The sequence below is a fragment of the Falco punctatus genome (genome assembly GCF_963210335.1).
Source record: "Falco punctatus genome assembly, chromosome: 1".
Classification (NCBI taxonomy): domain Eukaryota; kingdom Metazoa; phylum Chordata; class Aves; order Falconiformes; family Falconidae; genus Falco; species Falco punctatus.
In genome coordinates, this window is record NC_137580.1 from 31,457,082 (window position 1) to 31,476,627 (window position 19,546).

Sequence of the window (19,546 nt, forward strand, 5' to 3'; positions counted from 1 at the left end):
GGCGGGCGGCGGGAGCCCGGGGGCAGCGGGGCTGGGCCGGGGGGCTGCGGCGCGGCGGGACGCGCCTGGGGGCGCGGGAGGCGGCGGGTGGCCGGGCCTGCTGCGCCGGGGGGCGGCGAGCGTGCGTGCCGCGGCGGTGCCCCTCGGCGGAGCGCCGGCAGGGCTCGCTGCCAGCCCTGCCCCGGAGCCAGGCCGGGGGTCGGTGCCCGAGCGGAGAGCGGCCGTGGGCCGGCGGCCGGAGGGGCCGCCAGTCGTGTGGCCGAACGCCCTCCGATCTAGGCCGGTTAGCTTGGCCGCATCCAGGGAAGGCACCGCGTCTTAAAACGGCGCTTTAGCTCTACAGGGGGGAAAAACGAGACCCTGGAGTTCGTTACATTTGTCCTTATCGCAGCGACACTGCAGCAAATGCGGGCCCCGGGGAGCGCTTCCGAGGGGGAAGGGGCATACGAGAGAAGGTTCGGTTCAGCGTGTACCGCAGCCCTAAAAAACCAACAAAAAAAGTAATGGTGTTTTAATCTGATCCCATACAGCTGAAATCACGAAAAGTAAGCCCTCGCCGAGATTAAGCCTGATTTCATTGTGCTTAAGACCTTGGCAAAAAAAAAAAAAAAAAATTAAAAAAAAAGGCAACAAAACAAACCACTTTTCCTTAAGATGTTTTCATCAAGCTGCTGAAAGGGAATAAAATCTACTTTCGTGCTTTGTCCCGTGCAGAGCTGTGGGATTCTCAGCGTTCTCTTTGGAGCTGGTTAACAAGAATAACAGCCTGTAAAGACCAAATTAAACCGAACATCTCAGATACACAGTACATGAGAAAACAGTGCAGTATGGATGGTAAAAGCTCTATAACCATTACATTCATGATTAATTGTTCTGAACACCTAAGAAATAACAGAAGAGGTGTTTTGAAAGGGTCCTGAGAAAAGCCTTTGCCCCATTCGCAGACCCTACAGGAGACAGGAGCATAAAATGGAGGGGTAGGAGCTGCTTGGCAGAAAGCCAACTGTGAAATTGTTACAGTACCATTGAGTGCAGCAGGACATAATTTCTCTAGCAACATAATTAACAAGCATCCTCCATCCCAACTGCAACATATTTAAAAAAAAAAAAAAAAAAAAAAAGAAACCCACAAAACTTTGAAGTAGTGATACAGCTTATGAAGATTTGGAAAATGTGTCTAAACCTAATAATTCTCTTCGTATTGTGAAGTCTGTGCTTGGCCTTATAGTTTCTGTTGCTGAATACAACAGCTTTTAAAGACCAACAGTCAACAGTATCTGACCAGATCCTGCACAGAGAGAACAATGAAAGGTCTGCATCTTACAAAAGCTTATTCAGTGTTGTTTAACTTTAGGGAGGGGAGCTGGAGCAGAGTAAATTCCCTGGATGGAAACAAAGAAACTAGCTGCTAATTTAATTAATTAGTTAATTTTGAAATATATAAAAAATGGTACATGAAGGTTTCATAAAGGCAAGTTTCCTGGATGAGCGTGAACTATTTTAACTGAGAGCCACTGGAGTCAAAGAGTACAGGCTGCATGAGTCTTATAGAGAAATATCACACATCAGAGTAGCTGTGAGATGGTGACACTGACAGAGCACACTTCCATGAAAATGCTGCGGACCTGAAGTGGAAAATGATCCTTGTTAAAAATCCTCTTGCAAAGTCGGTTCATTTTTGTCTCTTGCTTTCAGCTATAAGCTGCCACATCAGGAAGCATGGAACAGATTGTTTTCAAGCAATAGTTTTGTTCTGGAGTTGCAAGGAGGTCACTGCTGGCCAGGGCACCTTAGCAGAAGATCTCACAGTGAGAAGCATATTAAATGGAAATACCTCATGATGCCCTGCCACTTCACATCATGCAAATGCAGCTGCATAAGCTCAGAATCAAGGAAGGTACCTACTCTGGGCTGCAGCCTCACTCATTAATCCACAGAAACCAAAATGATTTGTGGTTTCAATATGAGGACTCAAATACTGCTGAGTGCCCTGCAAGGCTTGACCACAGAATCATAGAAAAATTTATGACCTCTAGAGTTCATGTAGTCAAACCCCCTTACTGAGCCCTGAGGAACACCACTGATAACCACATGCCAGTTTCATTTTGGTCCGTTGACCACTACTTTTTGAGTGGACTGTTTCAGACTCTCTTCCACCTGCCTTGTCCACTTACCCACTCCCTACTGGGCTACAAAGATGCCATGGATACCATGGCAAAAGCCAAAAAATCAATGCATGTGCTGCTCTTACCACCTCATCCATAGAGCAAATCATCTCATCATAGAAGGCAATTGTGTTAGTAGAACTATGCTGGGGTTTCCAAATGAGCTTCTTGTCTTTCATCATCCCAGAAATGGCTTGCAGAAGGATCTGCTTCATGACCTTCTCTGAGAGAGGGGCTGGGTAAAGATGACTGTCCTGTAGTTTCCTGCACCTTGCTTTGATGGTAGGTGTGATAATTGCCTTTTTTCCCAGTAACTGGAAATCCTACCTGATTGTCACAGCCCTTCAAAGGTGATAGGAAGCAGCACCTTCCTCGGCACCTTTAGAAGCACCTCCTGTCTAGCCCTAAGGACCTGTAAACATCTAATTTGCTGAAGTAGCCCTCATGCAACATTCCTTTGCAGTTGATAGCAGCCTCATCCTCCAGACTTTGCCACCAGGCATGGAGATATGTGAGGCCTGACCTTGCTAGTAAAGAAAAGAGAAAGAGGGCTTTGTGTATCTCAGCCTTTTCCAGGTCATTCATTATTGGGTCACCTACCCCAGTCAACAGCAGAGCCTGTGGTTCTAGGCTTAGTGTGCTTGTCATTAAAATGATTTAGATTGTTTTCCCAGCCTTTGGGTGTAGACAGATGGAATAGAAAGGCTGTGTTGTGTGCATGGTGTGAATGGAGAATGAATGGTAACGCCTGGATGTGGGGGCGCTGGATGGAGCACTCCATCTGGATCCAACTGAATGCAGCAAAAGGGCTCTCAGCGTAGACTGTGCTAATGGCACCCAAATCAGCAGGTGATCAAGGCCCTAGCACACCTGTATGCGGTTTCACAAGACACCCAGATCTGGAGAAAAAGAGCAATGAAGAAATCCTGATGACTCACAGAGGTGGGACAGGATGGAGAACTGATCACTATCAGCTGCTCAGGGCTATAAAGGGGCATATCCAAAAATCTGTGCATGGTTGCCAGCTTAAGGAGGACTCAGGAGATATGGGGGGGACTTCACAGCTGGCATCATTCACCTCCATATAATTACAATGGATACGGGACCTAATGTCCTGGCTTGGGCATTGCAGTGCTGGAGGGGCACCCTGTGGCTATGTAGATTTTGTGAGCACACATCCTGGTGCTCCTGAGCATAGTGATGCCCTGAGGGCATGACTGACAGTTAAAGGTACTTCATTCTGATCTCTGTTTTATATAAAGCCACTTTCCCCTCAGAAGGTGTGTAGTACCTTGTCAATAGGGTATCACAACAGTATTTCCCACAAGTGCATCTCTTCATTTTTTTCCAGAGAGCATACTGGTCTCAAGGCCTAGAGTTCAGTCACTTAAAGTTACTTTCAGTCAAGAGTCTTTCTTACTGATAATGGATTCGCACAGTCTCAGTCAAATTTTCTGAGTGTGCTTTGCTGCATGGATAACCAGAGATGCTTTTTTGAGTTCTGTCCTCCATCCTTCCGTTGATCTGCAAAACAGAAAGTTAATTTTGGGGTTTGTGAGGTTGGTTGTTGGTGGTTTTTTTTTTTATAGCATGTATTTTACTGCTTTGAGTTGCCATTTCTGTCATCAATTTTATCATCTGCCTAGCCTGGTTATGCATATTGATTTATCTAAGTAGAAAAAGGGAGAGGAAATAATCTTTAGAGTTGTTTAATGCTGACAGTTCTTTCCAATACATGCATTCAGCTGGTCCTAAAAAACCCTGGAACCAAGTTTGAACAGCAGAGTAAAGGAAAAAAAAATTTTGGCCGCTATTTACAGTTTCCCCAAACTGCACGCTGGGAATGCTCTGGTTAAATATGAGAACTCAAAAGGAAAAATATTAATCAGGTAAACAGGCTGATAGTAACAAATGAGAAGGAAATCTGGTGGGTAGAACAGAAAAAAAGCACAAGCTGAAAATTATGGTGGGAGGTCACATTACAGAAAAGAAGACTTAGAAATAATAGGCAAAATCTCAGGTAGACATTAATACAATCAGATTTATTTATTCAAAAAACAGTGCAAATACAAACTGACAGTAAATTAATGTAAATTCAAATTAGCAATGACCACCAGATTATTGGTAAATTATCCAAAAAGCACTTGATTCTATAAAAAAATGAGAAAGAAGCAATCATGTTGAACAGTCTTGAGATTAAAATTCAAATGTCTTCTCTTGATTAGGGAAGTTACTCGTACCTGCACCCAAATTATATTAAAAAAAAAAAAAAAAAAGTATTGATTGCAACCTTCTAGTTCTCTGATTTCATGTGCTGATAATATCTTGATAAAATCTTGAATGAAGGTGGAATTTTACAGGCTTCATATTTGTCAGGATGAGAGGATAAGTTTAGGAATTCCTTCTCAGTTGTTTCTGAGTTACAGAAGCTTGTGTTTTCAGGAAGGAGAGTCGTTAGCTCAAGGGAAAACTATACTAAGTATTTTAAGTGGTCCTGTATTCCCAGCCCTTAACAGACTAAGAAACTATGGGACATAGATGTTATCTCAGTCCAATAATGAAATTGCAGTGGAGACAGTGGAAGTGAATGAAACCTTTTTCCTTATCTGATTAGCCCTTATGATCTTCTTAAGACCAAGATTCTAGGTATCTCTCAAATGAGCAAACTGGCTGGTAATAGGCTAAAATGCTTTTAAAGTGACAACATCTCAGTCAGCAAGAAGGAGCAGTCACTAACTGCAAACCAGAGCTGTAGATCTGTAAAGAACTCTTTGATTATGTCTCCTAATTATTGAGGCTTTTTTTTAATTAGTATTGTCACTAGTATTGCTGAAGATATTTTTTTTTTTCTATAACACTAAAGAATAAAGTACAAATATAAAAAAAAAGTCTTGAAAAATACAGAATGTTCAGCAAATGTTCATTACAGCTGAGTCTCCTATTTGCATGGAAACTTTGCATATCCTTTTTTCAATTTGTTGAGTTCCTTATGGGAACAAATATGCCATTACAGCTAGATGTTGGCTAGGCATACTGTGGTTGAATGTTGTTTATTTCAAAAATAAACAAAGACTCAACCTGTTTACACAAGATCTGGAGGCACATCTGCAGATAGCAAATCTGAGGGAAAACAATGGCAGAATGGGTGAATAAAATATTTCAGGCAGCACTTTGATTTCTGGATTCTGTAGTAGAAGCCAAACAGCTTGCCAGGACACAGTCTTACTGGTGATGCAGACGCAGGAGTCTTGCTATCTGATTGGTTATTTTGTGGCACCAGTCAGATTACAACAAGGTGATGGGTTGTCATATGTTTTGACAGCTAAAGGGCATTCAAGAATAACACACAAACAGTTGTGGAAAATAATACATTACAGATTAAGGTGATCAGAAGTATGCTAGAAACTGCCACAGGACAATCTTTGTGATCATGATGTGACTGAGTCCCTCTCCTCATCTGATCTACTCAGAAAATACCTCAATTTTATTTCTTTTTTTTTTTTTTTTTTTTTTTGCCAAAATTGATTACTAGACTGTAAATGTCCAGACACCTTATTAAATTTTAAGAAGACTTTGACTGTGGCAATTTTGCACCCCCAGTTAAGTCACAATCAGTTCATTAGTAGTTCAAACTGTCTTTAAGATCAGGGTAGCCATTCTTGATGTTTAACAAACAGCAATATTACACAACCAATCTATACACTACAAATAATTTGCTTGCCATCTTTCTTTTTCAGTTTTCAAGCAATGTGAGAATTCAACCCATTTCAACACTGAAGACTGAAGCGATAGCTACAGAGATGGCTCAGTGAAAAAGAATATCTCAGAGGGAAGGGAGTACAGATAATTTCATTGCCATATGCAAAAAGAAAATCCCAGTATGTACATAAACTTTCTTTCACCTTCTCTGAATCTCAGTAAATCTCTAAATCCACTCTTACCTAGAGTAGAGACAGTCAGTGCTTTGTATCTGCTTATTCCCTCCCTTCCTGCTAGACAGGAAACAAGGAAAAAAACATTACAGTCAGGAGGTGATGAGAGTCACTACTGCACATGACTAGCAAATGCATGGGGAAAAACATAGAATAAAAGTCACAGTAAAAAAATTCTCATTTGGACATAATAATTTAGCACATATCTGTGATCGCAGCAAGTATTGAAGGCTGCCTCCTGGGGTGTGTTTGGGTATGTCTTCACTGGGCAAAAAAAGTTCCTACTCACTTGTAACAGGAACTGTCAGGATGGAGTCTGCCTATTCAGGCTGGTAGGGGTGTTCTGGGGGATCAGTTGTAGTCTCAGTGACTCTAAAGTAATTGTAGCATTAAAAATAATGTAAGTAGTGACTTTCAGAATGTTGGGGTTTTTTTGTCTAAATAAGTAGCTAAAGTCTTGTTACCTCATGATGTATAATGCTGCTCTTTACCTGAATGAGCATAGTCAGAAAAATACTGTCAGATTAATTATGTATAAGGGAAACCATTTTCTTCTTTAAGTAAATATTTGGGATGAGAACAAAGAATATTGATGACCTTATGAAGAAGTAAGACGGAAGTGACCAGAGCTTTTACTTCTGGTGTGGTTTTGGTAGTTTTTGCATCTGTTGATCGCAAAAACAAGCAATCACTCAATCAGAGGCCAGAGTTTGAGTGAGTGGGAGATTATATTCTTATGCTCTGTGACTAACAGATAGAAATAAAAAGCCTAGTGAACGTGTGTTTCATGTAAATACAAGTCTATTGTAGGATGGTCTGAGGTCACAGCAAGCAGACTGTTTCCTGGAATTTCTGCAGGCAAGTTGCACATCCTGTGAACAGGAGCTCTCTAGATTTGTGGCATGTCCTGCCAGGTACCGTGTGTGACACAGCACCTAATAAATAAGATCATTGTGCAGAGGCAGAGACAGCTAGTCTCAAATCACCCAGAAAGTTGAAGGAGATATGGAAACTACTGCTGAGAAAATCAAATAACAGGTATTTTGTCTCTGTCTCAATTCTTTTTATGTTTTGGTTTGGGTGATCGGGAAAAAAGCATTGGAGACCGTATCTTCATTTACAAGGTCATTGGAAACAGACAGTCTTCCTACTTTCAAACACAACCTTGGGCATTTGGCATTATGACTTACTACAAACAGCTGTATTTCTCAGGAAACAAGAAAGTGAGGGCAGAATTTCATCCATTGCTTACATCTCCAGGAACAGTACATACAGTTCGTTTTTGTTCCTGCTTGCTTTGCAGATTGTGGTACTTGGAAGGTTGTGTGCAATGTGCTAAGCTTCTCTGAGCACTGGAGTTGAACAAGCTTTCGTGATCTTCCTTGGATCTGTACCTTTTTTATTCCTTTATCTGCTTTCATGATGAAATTGGGAGAGTTTGGGTTAGGGATGGGACAAAAAAGTCCTGCATTCAGTGAAGTTTCTGAGCTTTCTCTGATATACCTGTATAGGACAGGTCATATTATTTTTAATTTATTATTTATCTACTATTTAATGAATTTTAGCAGTTCTTGTTAAATTGTTCATGGTAGTTATTAGGAAACATGGAAAAGGGCTCAACTAAAAGTTAGACATGTAAATTGGAGACAGTCACCTCCTAATCCCATCCGAATCAACAGAGTTACGGGAACTTCCAGAAGGTTGTTAATTTCCTGCTAAAATAAACATCTAAGATCAGACAACTTTTTAACTTGTTTCTCTTCACTGACAATAAAAAGGGAGCCTTGCAAAACTATTTTAACCATTTAACTGCTAGATTTCTAAAATAAGTTAAACTGTATCCTGTTCTACATGTCTTGCCATTAAAAAAGAAGAGGGGTCGGAAAAGGCGTATCAACTTCCAGGGGGAAAAAAAAAAAAAAGATCTTTTGCCTCTTATTCAGTAGGGAATGACCCACACAAAGTGGTCTTGATGCTTTTCTATGTGCCTTATTACATGTCCTTGTAACACAGGAATCTCGTTAACTTTTAGGCCTTACTGGAGTGATATACCTAGAAAAGAATCATAAAGGTAAATACTTAACAGCGTTAAAGAGTTGGAATGCACATCCAGTAGCAATCGGTAAACCTTTCCTAATGATTGCTATCTGCCATCATCTCTACACTGCAGTTAGTTCAGACAATATCTTCAGAACCAATCTTGAAGGACTAAAGAAAGACTCAGAGAAGCACTTGCCTCCGAAGACGTATTCCCAGTGGGATTAGCTGTGCTAACACCAGCAGTGCTCCCCTTCATCTGGAAACAGTGTGATTTTTTTGATACTGAAAGTTTCAATATCACTCCAGAACTGGTACCTTCTACACAATCTTGATGTTTCTGTAATCTGAAAAAGAAAGACAAGCTCAAGAAACAGGTATAAGACCAAAAAAATTAGGTTGCTAATGCTTCCTGAATTGTAAAGGCTGGAGGTAGGTGTGACGCCTATCCAGAGTTACTGGAGAGAGATTGCAGCAAACCATGGGCTATGGTAGTGGGTGGTGTTCGTTACAGCAGGGCCCTTGCCTTCTCCTGGGAGTTTGAAGGTGGAAAGAATGCATGGTGTACTTCTTAAATTCCCTTAAACTCCCCCTTTTAGATCTAACAGATGGCCTGAAAACTCACACTGAAATAAGGGGGCTAGTGAAAATTTAAAATAAATATGAAGGGAATAAAAAGCTAAAATGCCTAGCATTAATCCTTACAAAATCTTAGTACAGCACTGAGTCTTGAAAGTATGTTTCTGTCCCATAATAACCCTGCCTTTGAATAGCCTGGTCCCACCAAAAGCAGCGCGCAGCACACAGCGTTGACCTGTTTGCATTGGAACAATTTCCTGAGCAGTATCAGCAACCATCTCTCTGTTTAAATGCCTGGACTGAAGTCAGGAAAGAGAAATTTATCCTCCACTTGCCATTTAAATAATCTCACCATGATGTTTTCTAAAAAGGGGCAAAATTTCAGTCTAGAGAAAATTGAAAAGATGGCTTATGTTTGCACTGAGAACGTACTCATTTCAGTTGGGCTGTGTCCAGCTTTCTGAGAGATCTACAGTAAATTCTAGAAAAACAGAGCAAAAAAGGCCAGTTTAAGTGAGCATATTCTTCATTAAACTGTTTGGAACTTGTGAACAAAAGATCTGTGTCTATGAAGGGCTATTTCTTCTATAGCATTTTACATTGCATATGTCTTTGTGCTGCTGAAAAAAGGTAGTATTTTTCCTTCATAAAAGTATAAGAGACTGAGCTGAGATTTTGTAAAAATGTTCACAATTGCTTAGCTATAAGAAAACACAGAATAACTGCATTACAGTTCATGCTTTTTAACAAGGAAAATACAAATATTTATATGAATTCCTTTATTCAATGGAATTTATATTAAAAAATGGAAAAATGGTCTCTGGGGGAGAATTTCACGCAGAGACCACGAAAGATCTGACAAAACAGAGAAAAGTGTAAAGCCTCTAACATCATGAATTACTATTGTACATACCACATAAGATGATTTTTTTTTTTTTCTTGCCCAGATTTCACCATTCTCTATTTCTTCTCTGGAAATTATACTTTTATTTTGTCCTATCATCACATTCTAGAATATGGTGTAAAGCTCTAGTGTATGCTAACCAAAGTTTATTTGTACAAACTACCATCTTGACCCTTCCCTCAACCAAAATGTAATAGTAGGGGGTGAGTTTTGAGTTTTGAGTTTTGTGTAGTAGAGAATAATGGGAATATCTTTGATTACCTGCTTGACAGCTAGTATATACAGCACTGTGTGTGACTTCTTTCAAAGCCAAGGCACTCAATAAGTCCTTAGGTCCAGCCTGAGAAAATCTGCACACATTATGGTGTCTGTAATGTCACTGCTTCTCTCTCATCTCCTTCTAACTGAAAACATGGCAGGCATGCATTACATCCCCGCATCACACAGTTTCTCCAGTGTCTGCATTCAGAATGGTGATGTAGGACATTCAAGAAAACATCCCAGGCATCAGTCCCTGCTGCTTCGGGAGGATTGCACTGACAGGAGGGTCTTTGATGGGTTTGGCTTTGGAAGATTTCAAGCCTCTATTTAGGTCTTTATTAACCTAGATTGTTGCAAAGCCCAAACATCTACTACTCCCATCTTTTAATTGTGTGGTTTCAGGTCTGAATATTGATTAGCTGCCTAAATAAATAATACCTGTTGTAAACAGACTCTCCACTATAATACTTACCCTTTATCTGTATTGCCACCTAATGCAGAAATGGACAGATAGCAAACCTTTAAAGTTTTTCCAGGATTTCTCCATAACAGATTAGAAACATCATCTTTCTCAGGGAAAAATAAGAGTCCTAAACAGAAGGGTTTATATTTTCTATAAGATGTAAACTGTAATTCACAAAGACAGCAAAACCAGATTAGACAAAACTATGTAAGGATATTGAATATTGCAAAAAAGAAGGGAGGAGAAGATAAAGCTCTGGAACATAAATATCTGGTGGTAAAAGTTTAAATTTCAAAATTTATATTAACATACCAAAGAGACATTTTCTCTTTCATATGATTCACAAAACTTACTCAAGCTCTTAAAAAATAATGAAGAATTCAGAAACACCTTTTTACCTTTTAATTGACATACATGTTTTAATTGCTGAATAAAGATACAGTCTAAGGTCAGTAGAAGAAAACGTACTTTGTTAAATATACAAATAGCAAATGATCCCTTTCTGTGTTGCAGAGAGTACAGTCTACAGAGTATGAGCATCTTTTTCCACAAGCCCTTCCTTTCAAGAATCACTTTCCCCACAGTGAAAGTGCATTTTGTGAGCGTAAGGCATAGGTGGGAGGCAGGCCTCGCAGCCCTTGTATTAACGGTGAGGGGTGTTAATGCTGATAACGCTACTTTACCATGTCTATCAGTTTTATCTAAAATGTATCACAAACTAAAACTAAGTATCTAAATATGTCTTTAGGTCAGAAACTATCAAGAGAACTTCTTCACCACTCATGTGAGTGCCGAAAGCAACTGGAACCTCCTTCACAAGCTGTAACTATGCCAGTTTTCCACAGTTAGAACTTGATGTTAACATTAATGAACCAGGACTGGGCTTCAAAGCAATGCTCATGTTTTTGTAACCCAGATGCAGTTAAAAAAAATAAAAAAGGAGAAAAGGGAAAATGTTATGACACTAGATGTATTATCAAACAAATTTAGATAATAACTAATTCTGAAAAAATAGAAGATTAAATATTGCTTTTAACAATGTATATTTGTGCTGATTTACTATTTGTAATTGGACTCATTAAGAGCATAACTATCCTAAACAGAGCTTTTCAGGAAAAAAAAAATAATTCTATAATGTGCCATTCATGGAACACACAGCTGTTGAATAAACTGAACTATCAGATACCTACTAAAACATATTACGTGGCTATAATGTAATATTTTGTCTTGACTATCAAATCCCAGTTTGTCTCTTAGCAACATGATACAGACTTTTTTTGTTTAAAACAAAGCACAGAAATTGGTCATGTGCTTTGTCTTGCACCAATTGTGAGCTTTAACTCCTTTGTTAAATATTCCATTTATTTTGGTCATAATCCCAAAAGAAACAATTTGTTCAAACTGTTCAGCCAAACACAAGGTCATTTGGCAAAACACCATGGTCCTCCATAAAGCCAATTCTCCAGAGATAATACTTTGCACATTATCAGTAGTCCCACATCTAGAACAACAGGCTGATTTTGAAATAGGGACAAATAGAGGCCCCACCACATCTGATGCTGAACTTCACTTTCTGTAACCAGCAATGCCTGAAAATACACAGAATCAGGTGAACCTCCCTGGGCTCAAATAAAGACTCAAAACAAAGAAAAAAGGTTTGACAAAAAAGCAGTATTTCTCCCCCATATTAATTTTAAGGCTGATCCCCAATCTGTATTTAGACTGCATCGTAATTGTTTAAGTGTTGTGGTCTTACAAAGCGTGGTAAACCCAAGATGAACATCCTATTCTAACCATATATTCAGTCTATTCTCATCAGCATCTGCTGACTTCTGTTGCACTGTATGTTGTCCACAGAAGACACAAGTATCCCAAGATGCTTCTCAAAACCATAATTGGTCTGTGCAGCTGTCATTTGATAGGTATACAATTGTCTAATTAAAAAAAATTAAAAAGATGAGACATTTTAACAGTTTTAAAGCAGAGCACAACTGTTACACTGCTGGTTCAAAACAATTTTCCCTGTGTTCATAGTCTTGTTAAGGTATTGAAAAAGCTAAGCATGAAGCGTGCAGGAAAAAAATGCTTTCAGTTATTTCAATTAGCAGCACAGCTTATTCTGGATTCTAGATGTTTCAGATTATTCTGTGGTTACTTACTACAATAAATGGTTCTTACAGAACTCCTCACAGACGCGCAGTCCCTCACAACAAGTGTGGCCTCATGCTGAAAGCCTGATGCCTCCAGGAAGGAGTGTTTTTTCTCTCCTGCACTGAATCCTAAAGCTGTAAAAAAACCCAAACTCCACCACCACAGTTGTCCTTGAGCACGTCTTCTGAAGCCCAGTATTGTTAACATGGCTACCCAGAGGGGGAATTATTCACAGGGGTGGCTTCTCCTGCTGGTGCTGCCCAGGAGGAGAGGAAGGCTAGTTACTATCTGCTCTGCCGGCCATTCCCGGAGGCTCTTGGCTTGGCCATGGTCCTGGTCCTGGTTCTTGTCCTGGCCCTAGCTCTGCTGCGTTCCCCTGCCCAGTAACTGCACATCAGGCAAACTTTTTGGGGCTGGAGGAAGCCAGCTGCAGCTGGCCGTACAAAACACAAACTCTGTTGATCCAAAATACATGCTTCAGCTAATTGCCTTTCCTGAGCGGGCTTTGGGGATGAAAGCTGCCGGTGCAGTAACATCTGCCAGCAGCCAGGCATGGACAGGAACAGCCTCTAGGAAAGGAGGGAAAAGGAAGTGCCCAGCAGCTCCCACCACCCCTGCCACATCCTCCCCCTCCCTCTCCTGTTTCCTCACATAAAATACTTGACAGAATATTTTACCAATTTTTTAAAGTATGTCAAAAGGCTCTCCCCCTTCCTCACTGAAGATACAGCCCTACAGTTTTGCAATATATTTCAGTATCTTTTAAATAAATGCTTATTTAGTGTTACTAAGTGGCTCACTATATTGCCTTCCCCTGACGGATCTTTATACAGCAACGGACAAGAAGCTCAACACGGCCCGGCAATGTGTGCTTGTAGCCCAGAAAGCCAGCTGTATCCTGGGCTGCATCAAAGTAAGGGTGACCAGCAGGCTGGGGGAGGTGATTCTCCCCCTCTACTTGGCTCTTGTGAGACCCCACCTGGAGCACTGTGTTCAGCTCTGCGGCCCCCAATATAAAAAGGACCTGTTGGAGAGAGCCCAGAGGAGGGTCACGAAGGTGATCAGAGGGCTGGAACACCTCTCTTGTGAAGACAGGCTGAGAGAGTTTGGGTTGTTCAGCCTGGAGAAGACTCTGGGGAGACCTTACAGCAGCTTTCCAGTACCTAAAGGGGGCCTACCAGAAATCTGGAGAGGGACTTTTTACAGGGGCATGTAGCCATAGAACAAGGGGTAATGGCTTGAAACAGAAAGAGAGTAGATTTAGTCTAGATATTAGGAAGAAATTCTTTACTGTGAGGGTGGTGAGGCACTGGCACTGGTTGCCCAGAGAAGTTGTGGATGCTCCACAAGTGTTGAAGGCCAGGCTGGATGAGGCTTTGAGCAACCTGGTCTAGTGGAAGATGTCCCTGCCCATGGCGGGGGGGTTGGAACTAGATGATCTTTAAGGTCCCTTCCAACCCAAACATTCTATGATATGATTCTATGATTCTGTTTAATGAAATCCATTCAGTCTTTTTGGAAGAATAATTCATTAGAAGACAGTAAAAGAGGCGAGGCATGTGCTTGGGCATATGGGTTTTTGCTGCTTTCTGTTTACAAGTATAAACGTTTCTTGAACTGGTGTCTCTTTCCAGCCTTTTCCCTTTACTGGGATATCTTAAGTGTTTCACAATCTCCATACTCTCTCAATTTCTCATAATAAAATTTGTTACTATGACACAAAAAAAAATCCACTAAAGAGTAGAAGCTGTTCTAGTTATTCAATTGTTCCATTACCCAGTCATCAAGATTTAAGTTTCAATATATTTTTGGAAGTACTGAACGAAGATAACTTGGGTACATTTTTAGACAAGCCTATTTACTTTTGCATTTTTTAAACAGTCTATTTGACATTACAAGTAACCTTTGACCGACCGTAGCCAGAATCATAAGGTAAGCAGCAAAAAATTGATCCCTATCTATAAATATGGAAACAATTGGTTCTTGTTCTGGAATGTCTGTTTATATGATTTCAGATAGGGAGGAACAGACCAAGAAATACAACTCAGCTAAACTGAGCTGTTGAAGGTCCAGATGAGTCTGTTCAAATCAATGTAATTATCAATTTAGATATGATTCTACTATCAAAGTCTGGCCATTACTTAAAACAGAAAAAATGAAGAAGAGTTTCAGGAATTTGGAAGTCAAATGATGGACTACACACATGAACAGGTTGGAACTGGTGTGTAAAGTTAAGGAATTAAAACTTAAATAATTGATACTACCTACATATACAAGAGAAGTATCTAGCTGTAAACCAGTCATTTTACTATTTTTAAAAACATTTGAAATTAAAGCGTTATTTAAGCAAGGGAGATTAAAAATACAAGTATCAGCCAGAATCTGAAACACAGTATTTTGTTGGAACTAAACCAAGAAACTAAGGGGAATATGAAAGCAATACTTCTTCAGTAAAAGCAATTTTTTAAGATAGATTTTTATATTTTTTTAAAAACCTAACAGTATAGTTGAAGTCTAAGAGTATCTGGTTCATTTTTCATCCCATCTTAATCTCATTTTTGAAGCAATTATACTCATTATTCCTGTATACATTCCTGTCTGTGCATATGCATCTTTCTGTGTCTCAAACATCTGACAAAGGGCAGCAGAGGTCTTCAAGAGATTTGCTGCTAGAGCTGGTTCGTACAATACCTGGCCCAAGAGCTGCATGCAGTCTGTGAAGCCTGTGGTCAACCCTGCAGTGAGAGGCACAGCATCACCCCAGGCTCACGGAGCAGCCAGCCTGGGCAGTCAGCATGAGTGGTATAGCAGAAGATCCAACCACGAGGAGAAATGAGTGTGAAGGTCAGGAAAGGAGTTAAGTACTCCAGTGGGAAAGGCAGGGGGGACACAAGGGAGATATGAGATTGTAAGGATGAATAACAAGATGCCAAGTCAGAGGAAAACAGACCATGCTCTGTTACTCACAGAACTGGTTCTTTAAACAAGAACCCAAGTTTCTATGTCTGCCTACTTATAACATTTTCAAAAACATTGAAAATGGAAAAAAAAAAAAAAAAGAGAAAAAAAATATTGCTCAAAAATCCCAGCATGGAATGGGTTAGGGTAATGTTCAGATTCTGCACCATGTACTTACACAGAGAGATGCAAATGAGAGAGTCAGGAGACCTCTAGGGAATCTCCCTTGCTATTTAGTAAATACTTTTAATACCCTAAAAAGCCATGGTAACCTTTTAATCACCTTACTGAGCCACAAACCTTGTGACTGGTTTGTAACACTATAACTTCTAAATTGTTACCCAATCTTACTGATTTTAAAAACTGCAAAATGCTGCAGTTTTAGAGGCAGATGTGCATTATTTGTTGTTCTGAAGATTAAATGAGGTCTTGTGGTTAATACACAAATCAAGCATCCCAAAGTATAAACAGGAATTTGGGAAAGAAGAGACTGCTCACCTCTTTTATGAATTTACTCTGTCATTTTTACCAAATCACTTAATCTTTCTGTGCCTCCATTCCCATATATAAAACCAGGTAATACTTGCTGTAAAGATAAAAGTTGTCACATGTCCTCTTTTTAAAATCTAAATGTCATCAAAAAGCCTCTAGTCAAACAGTTGAAACTATTTCTTGCAAATATTAAGGAGAAGATCCATTTTCTTTGTTATACAGAACAAAATTTCCCTAAATATTCTCATTCAGTACATTGTGTTTGTTAAGCAGTTTGGTTCTTAATATAAGAAGTGATCATACTGAGTCCAGAACTTTACCTTTTTTTAGAATTAGCCTTATAAATCTACTAGCAGTCTATAAAAGATCCGTAAGTTGCTTACTACGTTATCCTGACAGAGACAACAAGAATCACAGACGTAAAGCTCATAACCCTATCTCAGACTACAGCTTAGATCATTTGACAGAAAACTTTTGAGCAAACTATGAGGGATTCATGTTTCACTGTCATACATTCAGTATGTATGACAAATGATGACAACTACATGTAAGTAAATTAGGCAAAGATAAAAGTCCTATGGCAAACACAGTGGCTATATTACCCATTATGTTCTCTTGACTTTGATCCTTTTTCAGCTATTAAGATATGCTCAATCAAAACAGATTATTCAATCCAATTTTGGTATTAAACAAATCAGTAGAAAAAGCTGGAAGACCTCACAAAAGCTATGATCACTAACAGACGATGAGCCAGCCTAACAGCGTAGTGACAATCTGTCACACATCGATATGAGTATGGATTCTGAAGCCTGAGCTGTTGAATCAGAGAGGCTGGAAAACTGGCAAAAGCCTAGCACGGCTCTCCCAAAGACAGCATGGGTCACGGCAAAAGGACTCTTGGCATCGTTCTCAGGGGAATATTTTGGCTCATGCAAGGACTGGCTCCAACAAGTTATGAAAGAAGCTATGCTCAGGCCTTCTCTGCAGGGGAACATATTTTATGACACGGGGCCTTTGATGGGACTCTGGGTAGGAGTTTAGAAGATGCATGACATAGCTGTGTACCTAACCGAACATGAATGGGGAATGCGTGACTATATCTCTGTATATGAAAAGAATAAACGGAAGTAGCTATCAGGAGAAAAAATACAGAGAAAACTTCAGCGATGAGAATAAGTAGGACAGAGATAGCAGAACTGGTATATGAGCCTATCCTTTCCTTAGAAAATCAGAAAAAAAATCTTGCAAGTTAAAGTATCTTTATTTTCTCAGTTTACAGTATTTGAGCTGATAACTTATAAGCTGCGACCTTGAAAAAGTAATTTCATATTAAAAGAGAGCTTTTACAACTCCAACATTAACATCACAAAACTCAGATCACAAATTATATTTACTTTATGTAGTTTAATGTTACATGCATTTTAGACACCGATTCACGTTGGTTTTTTGCACAAGTAGTCATTCTCACTGTACAAATAATAATCATTGCTGTTATGGTGAAATTCAGTAGCATGCACACGCTTATGTGCAAAGTTATTGTTTTTAGTTAGAAAATTTTAAGGTAATGATTTCTAAATTAATATTATACATACAGTTTAATTTTGGTTTTATGCAGACATTGCATAGATGATGATTAGCTTCTCAAGAAAGACTGGAATTGTGGTACCAGTATTGTTGAAGCAGATCAAGTGACAGTTGCAAACAAGAAGATTTGAAGAAGAGGCATAACTTTCAGGGTTGAAAGGTCAGCAAGTACAGCCTAGGATAAAAAAAACCAAAAAGGCTTCTTAAACTTGACATTTGAATCAAATTTCTTTAAAGCAAGTCAAGAAATCAGAAAAACGTTCAAATACTGACTACAATACTAACAGTAATTAGATTCAGACCTGGCTAGAAATAAATTATGCTGTTTTATGTTAGTGCCTTATTGTATTATTTTTCACGCTAAGATTTCAAAGAAAAAACATATGTTTATGTATATAAACCAAGTAACTTTATTTAAGCCTTTAGCCTTACTTCAAATATACATGGCATCATGGGTGAGTAAGGGGTCTAACATTTCAACTTGCTTCTAAAAATAATTGGGAATTGAGAGTCCTTATCCTGTGGCTTGGCTAGTACTTGTGAAGTAAATCCAATGTAATGACTCAAATAGTCAATGTCTTCTCATGAAAGTATGTTTAAAAAAAAAAAAAGAAAAATATCAAGTCATCAATCACAAACTCTCAAAGTTTAAAAAAACCATCAGTTTTGGAAAAAAAGAAAATCTGAACAAATTACTAGAGATAAACAATAATAATCTTCACCTACATGATTTAATTTTCTTCATTTCTCACAAGAGTACTCAGTGAAATTTCAGATGCGACAAAAGTAATCTTGGAAAATCTTTGTAATATCAAAAAGCACAGAAGCAACTACATCAAAATGTACTGAGAAAAAAGGTACAAACCACAATATTTTAAAATCAATATATGCCACAAACACAATTATCTATTCAAATAGAAAAAAAATCTAATTGTACAAAATAATTTGATAACACTGCATTTTTGTAGCAAATAGACCCTTTCATTTCCATTTACTCCATAAAGCAGTATTACGTACACAATTTCCTTAGTTTTTTATATGAGGTAAGAATTTAGGCAGAAAGATTTACACTATGTACCATGTGCCATATGAAGTTTAAGTTACTCCTGTTGGCAAGGCATCAGAAACTATTTCAATCTCCTCTAACTGAAACTTATCCTTACTTCAGCTGCAGCCAGTGATGTCACCTCCATCAGGTTGACCGCTCGGAAAGCAAACACAGCAGCTGCCAGGACTGAAAGAAAATGCCCAATATTTCAGTTGCTGACCTGTTAATTAGTGTTTAGAATTAATCTTGATGTATAATACCAATTCTCACTCCCTTAGAGAAATTATTTTGATTCTGAAGTATAATATACAATAGATGGCTGTGTTTTGAGTTTCTTTGGCTACTCTTTAAAACTGATAGGAAAAACACAACATTCTTTCAGAGAAGTCTGAGTGAAAATGCTTGAGTTTAAGATAAATAGCTCTTAATTAAAAGGGACAAAGTGATTTACAATCGGTTCATTTCTAAGCAAATATTTTTAATTTATTTAAATAGCACTATTTCAGTTGTGAATATTATGAAATATTTTCAAAAATGTTCATTTGTTTTATAGTATCTTATATAATTATATAGAATCATAGAATCATTTATGTTGGAAGAGACCTTTGAGATGATCAAGTCCAACCGTTAACCCAGGACTGCCAAGTCCATCACTAAACCACATCACTAAGCCCCGCTTCTATGCGTTTTTTAAATACCTCCACGGACGGTGGTTCCACCACATCCCTGGGCAGCCTGTTCCTATGCTTGACCACCTATTCTGTCAAGAAATTTTTCCTAATATCTGATCTAAACCTCCCTTGGAACAACTTGAGGCCATTTCCTTTCATACTGTTGCTACTTATCTGGGAGAAGAGACCTACCTCCACCTGCCTATAATCTCCTTTCAGGTAGGTGTAACTCCATTTACTACCACTCTCTACCCCTCTACATAGCTGTCTTATATGTACGAATGGAACCAAAACCTTTTAT

The 19,546-nt window shown here is 39.0% G+C and overlaps 1 protein-coding gene across 1 annotated transcript in view; it reads right to left on the bottom strand.

The window, feature by feature from the left end:
• Window positions 1-22: 22 nt before the first annotated feature.
• Window positions 23-19,546, bottom strand: part of TBC1D19 (TBC1 domain family member 19) — a 70,785-nt gene continuing 51,261 nt past the window's right edge. The window contains exons 20-21 of the mRNA XM_080386231.1: window positions 18,690-18,760; window positions 23-17,701 (exon numbers count right to left, since the gene is read on the bottom strand). Of these exons, the coding sequence (XP_080242357.1) occupies window positions 17,627-17,701; window positions 18,690-18,760 (146 nt within the window). The 3' untranslated portion in view covers window positions 23-17,626. The remainder of the gene's footprint in view (window positions 17,702-18,689; window positions 18,761-19,546) is intronic.